The 15,829-nt window shown below is 41.2% G+C and overlaps 1 protein-coding gene across 1 annotated transcript; it reads right to left on the reverse strand.

The window, feature by feature from the left end:
* Positions 1 to 1,649: 1,649 nt before the first annotated feature.
* LOC118407109 lies at positions 1,650 to 4,319 on the reverse strand. Its single transcript, XM_035807528.1, has one exon. The coding sequence runs from the start codon at positions 4,317 to 4,319 to the stop codon at positions 1,650 to 1,652; it is 2,670 nt and encodes an 889-aa protein (XP_035663421.1).
* Between the last annotated feature and the right edge of the window lie 11,510 nt (positions 4,320 to 15,829).

Raw genomic sequence — 15,829 nt, forward strand, 5'->3', positions numbered from 1 at the left:
GGAGAATACATACTAGTACTACTAGTGTCATAGAATACAAAGTAGATTCCAAAGCTAAATTTCTTTGTGAAAGAACAAAAATGAAAGATCTATTGTTCCGTTTGCCCCATATATATTGTTCGGTGTGTTTAATCATTTGCTCCACTTTCCTGACCACTTTGGTTTCATACTGTACTTAGGGCAACTTTCTGGGGGGGGGGGATCTACTTTATTCGCACGCTCGCATCTGCTTTGGGCCAGAGGATGTCATACATATACTCAAATCAATACGGCCTAATGTGCACTTCCCCACTAAGTTTCTACACTGCATCTTGGAAGTATGTACACATACCAGCCTTTTTATACACCATTTGCAGTTACTTCATATTTTCTTGCAGGTGAAGACATCCTTACCGAGCTGAATGCAAACTTGCAAATGATACAAGAGTCCTTAGACGACACCTTGGACATTGCCCGCAGTATGTGGCCAGATGCAGAAGATACAATTGATTGCTCATCTTTCAACCAAACAGATCAGAGTGTTGCCTCAAATCCTCTGTCCAAGAAGCCATCCCAAGACACATACAAATTGGCTAACGAAGCTGAACCGCGACCGTCCACTTCAGCCATGTCCATGGTCTATGAACAGGCCCAAAGTGTCCTAAGAACCCATGAAGACAATGCCGCCAGGCTCGACGAACTACAGAACGAAAGCAGACGACGTGCTCAAGCCATCGTTCAAAGAAAACTAGCGGCGAAAAGGCGTCTCGGACACACGGGGCGAGGTGACAAAAGGATGGAGCAAATCGCGGAGAATGCTGAAGTACTGCTGGAGCAGCACGCCGCCGACGAGGCTCGACTGGAGCGGCAATTTGAAAACAGCAGACGTTTGTTCCGGGGTAAACTTCGACAGAAGTTGGCAGCTCGCCGCAAGCAGAAGAACGAGGAAAAGAAGTAACATGTCCTACAGTTTACAGCTCACCGCACATGTTCGTGGCTACTCGTTTATCTTATGCAGAAACGAGCGTGCAGGATAATTCTTGGCATGGCATATACAGACTACACCTCAGCACTGACCGCACTGAAGCTCCACTCCTTGGCAGAACGTCGTACAAATCTCTGCTTGACTTTTGCCAAAAAACTGCTCAACTCTGAATTCAGAACCTGGCTTCCACCACTCAGGAGCCAGATATCCGGCCGTCAGACACGGAATTCCAACAAACTGAACACTCCTATCTGCCGTACGAAGCGTCACAAAAACTCTGCTATTCCCTACATGATTGAACTGCTGAACAAATGCGAATGAACACTCTGTTATGTAGACCTATATATAACTGAATGTACCGTTAACACTTCTCAGTACGGATGACGACCTTTGTACCATGTGCCTGTAAACATTGATGTCTTTATTTTTTTTTTTCAATCAATCAAAGAATTTATTCAGCGTAGCAGATTTCATGTACATATGCATGTAGACATGATCTGAATAGGTCGCTAATTTACAGTGTTTAAAATCGAGGTGTTAAAATCGTAAACGGAGGAGACAAATTGACATATGAAACATGCTTAAAAACTACGTACATATAGAATACAAACATATGTAGTCATTCATTTTTAAAAGAATTAGAAATTGCACTTTGTGAACATTTCAAACTGTCTGTAGGATTAGATTAAAACGAGTTGTTGTGGAGCACTGTGGCTCGGTACAAGAATGATCGTTTGAGTCTTTCGGTCCTGCATTTAGGTAGTGTTCGGTGACTGGAGTTACGCAATGTTCGTCCTGTCGCAACCTCCCTGTCGTCAGGGACCATAAAGTGCAAAGGATGGTCACTGGCCAGCATCTGCGTGTATAGCGATCTTGCAGCGTTTTCTCGTCTGGACTGCAGGGTGGGCAAGGGAGCTAACGACGCTGGATTGCTGCTGTGTCCGTAGATGATACGCAGAGCTCGTTTCTGTACGCGTTCGAGAGTGTTCCTTTGAGACTCAGTGCATCCAATGAAGACAACGTGGGCATATTCCAACACTGGCCTCACCAGAGTAGTGTAGACGGTTAACAGGTCTTCAGGAGGCATGCCGCCCTTGGCCAGTAAGCGGAGAAAGTGTAGTCGTTTGGAGCCCTTCGTTGTCACATGTGTGATATGGCTGTCCCATCTGAGGTTGGAATGTACCTTAAAACCCAGGTAAGTCGCACAGTCAACGACTGGCACTACTTTCCCCCCAAGAGTAAGGGGAGGGGGCTCGGGAGGGTGTTTGGAGAAGCACAGTCTGAGTTCGTAGGATTTGTCCCCATTCATGATCATGTTTTTGTCCGCTGCCCAGGAGTCCAGTTGTGAGGCTTCTTGTTGCATGGTGTCATCAGTCTCGACAGCATCACAGGGGATGGTGCGAGACAGACCTATATCATCAGCGTAGCCGGTGTTATCGGTGGTCTCATACTTGGTGGTTCTTGTAGACATGTACACAAGAAATAGGTAAGGGGATAGCACCCCACCTTGGGGGACCCCAGAGGTGACAACGCGCCAACTGCTGTACTGGTTGTTGGCGACCACGCGTTGGGTCCTGCTGGATAGATAGCTGGAGATCCAAGCAAGCATCCTAGGGGGCGTACCACGGGCATCCAGATGTTGTAGCAGTATTCCGTGGTCGACTCTGTCAAAAGCCTTTGACATATCAGCCAGGAGCACACGGACCATTGATGTCTTCTTGGTGTCTAAACTTTGCAACCAGGACTGGTACACTTTCAGAAGAGCGACAGTGGTCGAAGCTTTTGGCATGTAGGCATACTGATCCCGTATCCAGGGCTTCATAATCGGTAGAAATCTGTTCAGCACAAGCCTTTCTTGTACCTTTCCGAGGGTCGAGATAAGGGAGATAGGCCGCCAATCCTTCTTGCTTGCAGCAACAGACGTTTTTGGTATGGGGCAAACATTCGCCATTTTCCACACGGAAGGCATGTATCCGGAGTTGTAAGAGGAGTTTATCAGGTGAGTCACGACTGGAGCTAGGTCTTCATGGTACACACTGAGAACCCAGTTTGGAATGCCGTCAGGGCCACCTGATTTCCTAGTGTTCAGACTTCTTAAGATGGCTTTAACTTGGCCAATGCTGCAGAGGTCATCGGAGTTGGAGGGGAGCTGGAGTGGGAAGAGACTGTAGGCTCTACTGTCCGACCACGCTTCCACAAAGAAGTCGTTTAGTGCATCCGCAACTCGATCGTCTGGGACATTAGAGACGGTGACTTTCCCCTTTGATTTCTGTGTGCGTCCAAGTTCATTATTGACAAAGTTCCACCATTCTCGTGGATTCTCCTTCTTTAACATACCGATACATCTGTCATAGTGGCTGCTCTTCTGCTTTCTGATGAGTGTCTGGACCCAGTTACGAAGTTTTTTCCACTTCTCTGTTTTGCCGTGCTTCTTGTAGGCTGACTGTCTTTTCTTGATAGCGGCCATGATCTTGTCTGTCATCCAGTGCTTGTCCACATTTCGCGATTTGCTAGTTCTCAGAGGAACACAAACATCGAGCATGGTCTGTAGGATTCTGTTGAACGTGGCCACTTTGTCTTCTACTGATACAGCGTTATAGACGGCGGACCAATCGGTGATGCACATACATAAGCCAAGTGCTTCTTTTCTGTCCTGTGTGACGAGGCGGTGCTTGATCCTGGGTAGCAGACCGCTATGTTGGTTAGAGACTTTTGGCTTCCAAAGGATGCAATTGTGGTCGCTGGAACCGAGTGGAGCTGTGATGTCCGGTACGTGATACTGGTGGTGAACGTTAGTAATGATGAGGTCCAACGTTGAGTTAGCGCGAGTGGCACCGGTCACAACCTGTTTGAGCTCTGGGTGACTGGATAATAACGGTTGGATGGGGAGATTATTGAAATCTCCGCATAGAATGATGCCGGCAAGAGGGTGTTTTCTTCTGATTGTGTCTAAAGTGTGGATGAGGTGTTGGATTGTCTCATCTTGCAAGAGTTTTTCGTTTGCCCAAGGAGGATGGTACAGAACTCCCATGTACAGTACAGGAACAGCACGGGGGGTCCGTTGTGGTTGCAGTTGTGTCCAGATGCACTCTAGGTTGTCAGGTACGGCGATGTCGACAAGTTTTGCCTTGATATCATTACTGATATAAAGGGCGATTCCTCCGCCTCTCCTGTTACGTCGATCCTTGCGATAAAGGTTGTAACCGTCGACCGACGTGACCTCTTCCGGTAGGTCATCTGAGAACCAGGACTCAGTAACTGCCGCTATGTCGATCTTATTCAGGGACAGAGTCAAGCAGAACTCATCAAGTTTGTGAAGTAGGGACCGTGCGTTGGTAAGCAAGATGCCAGGCATACCTTTTGGTCGAGATGACTTGACATCGCACCTGATAGAGCGCAGGTAGGAATGACGATCGCATTTGAAATCAGACACTGATTTGCATGTCAAACGATGATCAAGTGGGCGATTTCCAACAATTGTGCTTATGTTACGAACGAGGCTTTTACCTGCTTTCCTTCCTCTCGGTCTACTTCTCCGGAATAGTCCATAGGTCTTTAGCTTTTCCTTGACTTGTAGATCAATGAAACTCGATGTCCTTCGCTGCAGGCCTCTCAAGAAGCCAGCGGAGTAACGTAGAACTTCAAAGGACGCCATTACAGAAAACAGAGTTCGACCGCACAGCACGAAGAGACGTCGGATACTCCTCCAAAGGTCCACACAGTACGAAACAAACAGACGCTAAACGGTTCACAGGACAGTTAGACATACATTACGTAAATATTGCACTTCAAAACTGTTCAGAAATAAGGATGGAGACACCTTAGACGCTAGAGTAGGGGAGAGCTAAAAAGCTTGCGGCTGCCCTACACGAGCGCCACCTAATCCTAATTTTATCGTCCGTTCAGATTTCTAGCCTAATTAATGCATTCAGAATTTAAAATTTTTAGATGTTATGTAAGCAGGGTTTTAACGATTCATTTTTAACCACACAACGTGCTAAGCTTTTAGGCAATTCTCCAGTAACGTGTGTATCCGTATGTAAATGCCATCATAATTCATACTTGATGTTTCGGGTCTGCGAAGTGGTATAATGAATAAAGATTTCAAAGATTTATTACTATATATATATAGTATAATAAGGGCAAAAAACAGTAACATAATTGTACAATGGTGGCCTGAAGTTAGAAAGTTAGTAACCGTTTAACAAATTAGATAAGTCTACTTATCAATAAGTAACAAATAAAGATTAATGTTATAGTAAGCATAGATCAGATAAAGGTAGAAATAATCAACTTATCACGAAATGAGAGCAAACCAAATACAAAAGATATCAAAACGATGCTATAAAGAATACTCATAGTGTACATAAACAAATTGAAATATTAAAGATTATTAAATCTAAATTAGAGATTCATCAGTAGTTGCAGAAAATAGTAAAATTGAATTTCATAATTACTCGTCATCATTTTAAACGGTTATATGAGAATAAAAATAAAAGATAAAAATGTAGAAATACGAAAGAATGAGCTCATGGGCGTTGTAAACACAACATAACTTGAAAACACCTGTCACTTGTTGCATCATCGCAAAGAATGACTTAGTAGTTTAGGGGGAAATACAATGCAAATATTAGGTAAATATATGTATGTATATTTAAACTTTAGCATTAACTCTGTGAGTGATATATGCATGCAATTTTGGGCAGGATAATTTAACTAGCTACATAGAGTTTGTTCTTGTATTTAGTAATTGAATATAAAGCTTGTACTAAAGACCATGTACTTTGTCGTATTAAATGTTTATTATGTGTTCGGATTTGTAATGTAACAGACTATTTTGTGCAGTGTATTTTTGCCAGAGGGCTATGTTTGGGTTCGCGTTGACGTGTGATTTGATGAACAGAATAACCAATGTATTTCTAATTGGTATGTGTTTGGGCCTCATAGCAGTTTTTCTGGAATAGTTTTTTAGAAAGTTTGAATAAGCATTCCTCCAGATTATATTTGACGGATTGGCATAATGTTTTTGTTGTAGCTATAGATGGCTTTTGATGAAGATGCACATGTTTGATTAGTTAGAGAAAATCACGTTATCTTCAGGTGGTACGGTCATGAAATTAAACTTTCACTTTACCTTCACTTTATAAAGAAATATTTATTTCACCAGAAAAGTACAACTCAGGTCAGACTAAACCTGCTTTTCATGCAATCCTGGGCATACATAGAAACAACACAATAACAACAAGAGTTCGTAGACCTCAGGCCTGCATGAAATGTAATTGTTGTATGTTGAGATGTTGTGTATTTGTGTGTGTGGGGGCTGTGTATCTTTGTGTGAATGGCGAGCTATGTGTAGCGGTATGGTTGTTGTAATCATACACTTACCTTGTTTGAATGTGTCATGGTTTGTTGTGGTTTTGGTGTGTGTGTGTGTGCGAAATAGTGGTTTGATCATTACTACAATGGTTTAATCTGATTTTGTACCCCTCAAAACATGGAGACACCAGAATAATTATTTTTCTATCAGGTGTGGATACAGTGATATTGACAAAAACAAGATTTTCTGTAAAACTACCAAAATGGTGGTGTGGTCATTACCAACATGGGTTAATCTGGTTATTTATCCTTCGAAACATGGGGATAGACACCAAAATAAATTTCATACCATGTGAAGTTACTGAGATGTTGACAAAAAGAAGATTTTTCTTAATGGCCGCCCTACTTGCATATTGTGCGTATTGCCTAATGATGGCAGAGTGGCATAATCCAGATTCTAATAGAGCGCATCTCAGAGGCATAGAAACATCAAAAGAACTTTGTATGAATTACATTGCAAGGTTATGTAAAAATATTGGGTTTGGCAACCAAACTAAGTCTTGTCTTATTTAGGTCCTGTCTAATCATTTGAAGGTCATCACGGCATTATCTTGGGCGATGCGCTCTATATGCTGAAGAGGGCAACTAGTATGGAAAGTCTTCTTTATATCATGATGAATACCGCATAAACTACACATGATATGATATTAATTATATTTCAGCCATACATAGTATGGTGAAATATATTGTATTCGTAATGTTTCTTTCTTCTTTCTCCTGTCAAATCTTCAAAGTGATTCATCTCCGCCGTTCCTGGACCGAATGACCTGAAATTTGGCACAGGGGTAGAATGGGCCAATACCTTGATGCTTTTTTCTCAGTTTTTTCATATCTGCCTCTAAAATGATTTTATTGAGATTTTTTGGTCAATTTTAGACCAGAACTGTATATTTTGGCCCCTGTACCCTGGTATTACAATCAAATGAGCTGAAATTTGACAGAGATGTGCCTTAATAATGCCCCCATATAAATTCGATAACACTTTTGGTGTACAGTACAACAAAATGCTTATTTTTGCGATTTTTTGACCAATTTTTGACCAAAAAAGGACACTTTTGGCCCCTGTACCTTGGTATTACAACCAAATGAGCTGAAATTTGACAGAGATGTGCCTTGATAATCTCTTCATATAAATTCAATAACACTTTTGGTGTACAGTAAAACAAAATGCTTATTTTTGCGATTTTTTACCAATTTTTTACCAAAAAAGGACACTTTTGGCTCCTGTACCTTGGTATTGCAACCGAATGAGCTGAAATTTGACACAGATGTGCCTTGATAATCCCTTCATATAAATTCAATAACACTTTTGGTGTACAGTGCAACAAAATGCTTATTTTTGCGATTTTTGGCCAATTTTTGACCAAAAAAGGACACTTTTGGCTCCTGTACCCTGGTATTACAATTAAATGACCTGAATTTTGGTATAGATAGGCATTAGATACTTGGTAACAAGATTCAAGTAAAATTTTTGACATAAACAACTTTAAAATGATTAATTTTGGCACTTTTCTGAGGGGAAATTTGTTTTCTTTTGGCCTCCTGACGTGACCTTCCGTGACCCCGCACAGAGCCACACCTGTGCGCGTCAGCCGGAGAGTTAATTGAATCAAAGACCTAGCCAATCAGCGAAGAGGAGGCCAAAGGCTAATTAATATTCATAAGCGGGGCCTCATGATCCCGTATATAGCAGTGTTCCCGCCAGTGGGAGCGAAGCCCGCCTAAGGCTCTCGCATTTTAGACTATTCAGAAGGCTTTATATTGTATCAGTTCTTAGGGGCATATCTATGATAATCGCAGCAGTCACTTAACTTCTCTTCAGGAGTTTAGCGTAACACTATTTCAGGTCAAACCGTCAAAGGCAACTAAAAACAAACTTTAACGTTACTGAGTTCAACAGTACTTATAACTTGTTATCCGAAGTTGAAACGCTAGCGATGGTATTTTCGCTGCGCTGTTAGCTCCGTGCGACTGTTGTTGACGGTCTTATAACGGTATATTTTGCACCCCTGTACCCTGGTATGAGTAACATTTGGTATAGATAGGCATAAGATAGTTGGTAAAATGATCCAAGTAAAATTTTTGGCATAAAGTACTGTAAAAGGCTTAATTACAGCACTTTTTTTAGGGGAAATTGGTTTTCTTTCGTTCTCCATGCCATGACCTTTCGGACGTTCACCCCACAGAGCCGACATCTGCACCTGCGTCTAGCCGGCAGGAAGAGTTAATTCAATTAATGGTTCAGCCAATCAGCGAAGAGGAAAGCGAAGGCTAGTTAATATTCATAAGCGGGACCACACAATACGTTAACTTGAAGACTCAGGCCGTACAGACTTCTCGCCAGGATTTTTTCAAAGCGTCGGACAGGGGTCCGGGGGCCGCCGAATGTCCCTGGCGGGGTCCAGGGGCAGGGCCACTGTGGGGGGGGGGACCCAGGTGGGCGAAGCCCCCCCCGGAAGCTCTTGCATTTTAGACTATTGAGAAGGCTTCTTTTATCAGTTTTTTTTAGGGCCATATCTACGATAATCGTAGCAGTCACTTACTTCTCTTCAGCAGTTTGACTTTAGAATATTTCGGGTCAAAGCTTCAAAGACAACTAAAACCTCATAAACAACAAACTTTACTTAGCTCAACAGTATACAAAAATATTGTACGGGTTGCCATCCTTAGTTGAAGCGCTTATTTAGCGCTAGTATCTTCGCTGCGCCGTTAGCCGCCGTGCGACTTTTGTTGACGGTCTGATATCCCTACGTCGCCGCCTCGCTGATATTCCCACGGACATTTTTCAAGAAAAATACCCAGCAAAAACGCTGTTCTGCGTCAAATTCTATTCTATAAAACATGTGGGACTCAGTGTTACAGTCTAAATATTTTGTAGAAGCACCGCTGTAGGAAAGAAGGTCCAAGCAATGTAAAACATCACGTAGCATGAAGTTCGCTGTCAACTGGCACACAGCACATGACTGTTTGAAACTCTAAGTCTAATCAACAGCCGTGTTTGATTGATAGCCGGCGGTCCTTTGATGAAGTCGGCGAAAGGTGCGTTAGTTAGAAAATCTGCGTTTAGTTTTGATACGTAATTATAAGTTAGACAGTGGCGAGAATGATTATTTTCTCATCAATATTTCTCTTCAGAATTATTTGAACTTAATTGTACATCTAAACAATTGGCTTACCTGTGCAATGTTTATATGATTAATGATCAGTGTACTGAAATCATGTGTAACGTATGGCTCCTAGTCAATAGATCAGCATTTTCTCTATAGTGACCACCTGTCTATAGTGGCCACATTTCCTAGTGCTGTTGTTGTTTGACATAAACTTTGAACATTTAAATTGTAAGTAACTTTAAACTGCCAGAGTTTCAGCACAATAAAACACTCTCAGCGCCAGGGTATGAACAGACTGACCAGACAGACGAAAATAAATCCTCGAACAAGGTTCAATCGTATCTTCCGGGTCTGGCAGGAAGTTGTTAAACTAAAATAAGAATAGGCTCGATGGCTGATTGCATACAAAGTAAAACAGTTTAACAGTTTTACAGCTTGAACGCTCCTACAGTACATGCACCTGCTTGATAATTATTAAATCGTATGCCCTACTTGAATAAAAAAAGTTCACTGCAATAATAAATGTACCCACATCACAAGGAGCTTATACTTTTTTAAACTTACACCTAGTTATCGTACTGAAAATTGTTAATGACATTACATGAAGTCATTCAACAATTTTCAGTCATGGTGAAAATTTTCTGAATGGAAGGTGCGATTATTGTCATTTTCTGAAAAATAGAAGCAAGCTCTGTTTTTACCTGGAATCAATTCACAATACCAGTCCACTTTGGGGGATAATGTACTGTTAATATGATGTTCCATTTTTGCGCAGGGGTGATTTGGAACAGTCCAATGTTGCGTGGGAAGGGGTATGGCTGAAATATGCTGTATTTGCTCTTAAGCAAATGTTGGCCTTTCTAGTGTGGTCGCTATGTTCATGTTGTAACAAAGACATTATAAAATGAAGGTATTGAAGTCAAAAGGCCAGTAACATTCTGTTTGTACATACAGTTTGTATACATATAGTTGTCAGGCACATGGCAGTAATCACATGTATATCAGGAATAGTATCAAAATGACACAATGAAGAACTGGTAACCTTTAGCGCAAAACACCTGATCATCTGTAACACTGGACACACAACCATATAATACAGTGTAGGTCCTAGTCATGACTTCTACTGGCACAATTTAAAGCCACTCTTCATTCCAGATATCACATGACATCCCAACCATTTACCCAATATAAATACCAAATCCTATGATAAACATATACACCAAAACAAACACACACAATCATACAACATCGCACCAAATACAACATCACATATGAATATCAGTACAGTAGACAACCAATACAGGGGCATACAAAAAACCATACACATACCACTCTCTTACGCTGACACTCTATCTCCTTCTCCTCCACCTTAGAAACTCGTATGTTCTTGCGTTTCCCCATGATGACCAAACACGCTCATAACCTCGTATCAATCAGATTCATCCATATAATCAAATCAACGGGGCCTAAGCAAATAAAACGATAGTTATCCGAGCATTAAACGAATATTGAGGACCTATTACAGTTTATCATAGTTGAATCTTATTATTGATCGTAATTATCTTTTTAAAAACGTTCAGATGAAAAAGACAATTAATGTAAATAAAAGTATAAATATGATGGAATAGGCTATAGCTTGAAAACAATCAGGATAAACTTGGAACACCGGTCCAGCGATGTATTAGTCAATAAATCAATGAATAAATCGTTCAGTTATTCATTATGGTGGATGGTGGCTACAGCCAGTTGACGTCACGTTTATCATTTCACAAATAATTAATTCATATTTTGGGATAGAGTAATGTTGAAAATGGTATAAAAGCGCCAATGTATACAGTATATATTCTACAACGTTTGTATTTCATTGTTACTTACATGTTGTAATGCATGCGTAAGGGTAGGCTAGTGTTAAAATGACAAGGAAGTGCAAGTGTAAATATTCACCTATGTTTATTATATAGTAAAGAAATTGATTCTTAGGGAGAGAAAAAACGTGATGGGTAAATACATGTATTCATATTCTATAAACTGAAGAGTAAAATTTACATGGTGATATATCGTTTTTTGTGTGCATAAGATAAAGTCTCTACTGAAGACTTTGTAATTTTCGTATCAAGTTAAGGCCAACAAAGTTGAACATGTATGGAGGTATGTTATGTCATTGGCTCAAGGTATTGAAATGCTTAGCTGATATGTTAAACTTCCTCAGAAGGTCATGTTTGGGTTTAGATTATGTTTTGGTGTCTGTCAACATTTTCACTCAATGTTGTCCTATTCTTTAGGCGAAAAGGCCTGATATGCAGACGGATACCACATATTCCAATTTGCAACACCTGACGGATGCTGATAGATTCTGACGGATTCCCAAAAAATCAGGGATCCCCAAAAATTCACGGTTCTCACATACATCCGCAACGCATTCGTAGGTATCCGTAACTCGCGGTGGATACAAAAACGGAATTCGTATGCTTACGTACTTTGTGACGGATGCTATCACTGCATCCGTATGAACTTACTTTATACGTATGCGCGCCTAGCACTCTTGTTTATGAGCAAAATATCATTTTTAGAGTGGCCATATCTTTCCCTCCTTTTTGTACCTCGGATACCACAGTTTGTAACGTCAATACAAGTGAGACAATCCACGTTACGCTAGACACCAGGATACTCGGATTCGTAAGGATGCACAATGTGTTTTTTATGCATCCGTGTTTCTCTCCACTGGAGCAGCGCATTGTAGGTAATCTTGGGATATATTGAATATGCGACTCTGTAGTTTTTGGCATCCGTACACTGGAGCGGTGTATTGTGGGTAATTCAATCGTTGTCTCTCTGACCAATCAGACGGCACATCAGTCAGTTTTAGTCAGCATTGTCCGTCAGGACCGCCATCTTTTTGTGGCTCAAACTCTTTGAGTTTTAAAACGTTGAACTCGGGATATGGATTTGCCCACATATGTGCGGGAGCTTCTGTAGCAGGGTGATGTTTAAGGTGTGACCAAACTCAAGTGGCAGTCGACGGCCGGGATGATTAAGGACTGAAACAGCAAGCCTTTTTTGTAGTTCGGCGTTGTAGGGCCCTTTTAGATCACTGTCCAGCGGATCTCATTGCAAAGTACGTTTTATACGATGATGTTCCCAACAATACCCGCTTTGAATTCATCTTTGTGACTATATTCCTTGCTGACTGGTAACCAGTAGCACTTTTCGTATCGTTGGGCTAAATAGAAGCTTATCAGAAAACAACACGTACAAATGCTCCCCCCCCCCCCGCCCCAAAACAAAGCCTTCAAAACACAAGTCACAAGCACGACCTTGAGTAAATGTTGTCTTCTTCTGGACAAATTTGAATCGTCATCAACACAATATTTTCTGTGCATATATGTTTGTTCCAAGTCTGGCATTTATTCTCATAAGAACATTCTGTTTCAACGGTGTTTACGATTTATGTTTATGTGCGACTAGAGCACAATGCAACGTCCGGTGGGGGATAGCAACCTGTCACTGATTATGGAACACAAGGATGTTTCTGCCGTGCCGTCCCGTGGGACTTTTTGGCAAAGATAATGCGGAATGTGGCGGAGTTTGTATGTGTCTATGTATGTGTGTGTGTAGAACACCGGCATAACTGGAGAACGCCTGGATGGATTGTATTGATATTTGGTATGTGGGTAGATCTTGATAACACCTTGAAATGATTAGATTTTGAACCCCTAGAGGCTTGTTATGGTACTGCAGTGGAACTTCCTGTTTCGATATCTCGAGTTCTGGACAAGCTGTGGTCGTGATATTTGAGTGGTAGATAGCTCTTGGGGCTGAGAGTAAGTGTTGTAGGTCTGAACCTCCTAGCGGCTTGTTTTGGAACTACAGGGGCTCGTTTAGCGTCAGACTTTGAAAGGGGATAACTCAAGATGGGGTGGACGGATCGTCGTGATTTTTGGTATGTACATGTATATGGAATAAGTGATGCTTTATATAATTAGATGTTGATTATGATTCTGATTTGCATAACCCCACTTGTTCATTCATAGGAATTCGACATGTCACATTGGTAACTGAGAAGAATATTGATAGATGAATATTATGCAAATAAAGGCCTTATTTGCATAATTAATGAGGAAATGCTATAATCCCATTGTGGTAAATGACAGGGTCCTCTTACTTGGACGCTATTTGGAAGCTATGTAAAGGTTAACATTTGGAAGCTATGTAAAGGTTAACATTATTGAACATTGATTATGCAACTGAGGACCTCATTTGCATAAATTATGAAAAATGCAATAAATGCCTTCTTTCTTACCGTAGATTGTGTACATCTGCTATTAGGGGGAGAATATGATCCACTAATATAATTCATGCAAATGAGAATCGTATTGCACAATTCATGACAAACATAACCAATACACCAGTTGTAAAGGTTAAGGTTATTTGGCGAACGTATGGGCTCGTGGAACTCTATTTTTTCATTCAGAAGGCGGACCTACATTCTCGGGCCATGTCAACAGCTGGGAGAAGACTGGACTCCAGGAAAGGCACAGAATGAATTAAGCTGGGTGCAATCAGGGCGTAACTAGGCTGAAGAGAAGTAAAGCAGTCTGCAGTAAAGAGAACCCTCTGGTGCTGTTGTGAGAAGCTGGACGTACTGATACTACAAGTCATGTTAATTGTATGTTGATTTACCAGCTCGATTTACTTTCACCATTCGTATCCTGTAGCCGGATGTGGAATTTCCTTGGAGTTGAACATCGCGAAGACTTTGATTTGTAAAGAAACAGATACTCATAGTTAGCAAGATTAGCTACAGACTGCTAAGTCAGATTTTTCGCTCAAACACACAAGTTTTATAAGGCTTTAGAGCCGTTATACGCTATGGAGCGATACATAGGAACTTTGAAATTAAAAATCGAAAAAAAGTCGTGAAATGGCTCATTTTGCTTGTAAACACTTCTATTAAGTCTGTTCCATCGTATAATACTGTAAAAACCAGTTTAGAAAAAAATGATATTGAAAATACATTAGACGCGTTTTTTTCTCTCAAACACGTATCATAAGGCTTTTGGAGCCGTCTTACGCTATGCAGCGATACATAGCAACTTTGCAATTAAAAATCGAAAAAAGCCGCGAAAGGGCTCGTTTTGCTTGTAAACACTTATATGATAGTGTAAAAATGGGTTTTAAAAAATCCATTGATAAAGCCGGCTGTACAATTCATGTGAATGCCGGCCAAATATGTAGAATCGGTCAGAGCTCGCCGAAGTTCAACATCGCCCGAGCATCGGATGTATTTTTTGTTGAAAAACTGCCCTTGACATATTGACTGCTCGGGTGACGTGTGTAAAAAACACTGATAAATATATAAATCCCCCATGAGATGGTAGCATCTCGTGGATATGGACGAAGTGAGAATCAAATAATCCGGTAAGAAGCTAATATTTGGATCAAGTTTGACCTCTGAGTTTTTGGAAAATATGCAGAGCATGCGTGGGGTGGAACCCCCCAAACCATGATATAAACAGGAAGTTAGCAATAGACTAATCCAAAATATCATAAAAGGTCGCCGAGGCCTCGCAGAATTAATCGCTAGCTAAAAAGAAAGTCTACATTTATTTTGTTTGACTCAATTTTTTCCAGCATCTCGTTCCTTCTGTCTTACCTAACGTTACTGGTGTAGCTACTCTCCAAGCAGAGTTTGTTGGGAAAAATCGTGACCTTTTCCGTTCATCCATCCATTTTTTTTCGACCGACCTCCCCACCAAGTGATGGGAAGTGATGGGAAGGCCGGTCGAAAAAATTGGATGAAAGGAAAAGGTCACGATGTTTCCCACCAAACTCTGCCTGGAGAGTACGTGCAACGTCTGTTCGCCTGTAACGTAATGAGCACAATGATTTAAATCTTGGTAGACATTCATCTAAGGCTTTTTTACTTTATGATTATGACAAAAGCTGCCCCTACTTAATCACCAAAGTTGTGTATCTTTACTTCTGGGTGAGACAGAGAGGTTAATGACCACCATTCGTTTTATTAGTAACACCATGGTACCTCTCTCCGAAAAAGCTGAGCAATAAAGATGGTCTATGTTTGGACACATCCTCAGGATGCCACAACACACAACTGCACAAAAATTCCTTGAATTCGCCATTCTAGGTTCCAACAGATTCAAGGCATGCAAGGGAAGACTTTGTGTCAACCTGCTCAGCCTGCTGAAAGCAGACCTAAAGCACAGAGGTCGAGCTTTTCCTACAACAGGAAAGAAACTCCAAGAGCTAGGGAACTTTGCAGGATGCAAAGCACGATGGAAAAGGATGAGGAAAGACTGAATGCAGCTGCAGGACTTTCTAAAGACTGTAGATGCAGAACACAGTGACTGATGATGATGAT

Source organism: Branchiostoma floridae, chromosome 19, assembly GCF_000003815.2.
Source record: "Branchiostoma floridae strain S238N-H82 chromosome 19, Bfl_VNyyK, whole genome shotgun sequence".
Lineage (NCBI taxonomy): Eukaryota > Metazoa > Chordata > Leptocardii > Amphioxiformes > Branchiostomatidae > Branchiostoma > Branchiostoma floridae.

Coding starts and splice junctions, on each gene's coding strand:
- LOC118407109 (XM_035807528.1), bottom strand. CDS start 4,319: ATGCCTGGCATCTTGCTTACCAACGCACGGTCCCTACTTCACAAACTT.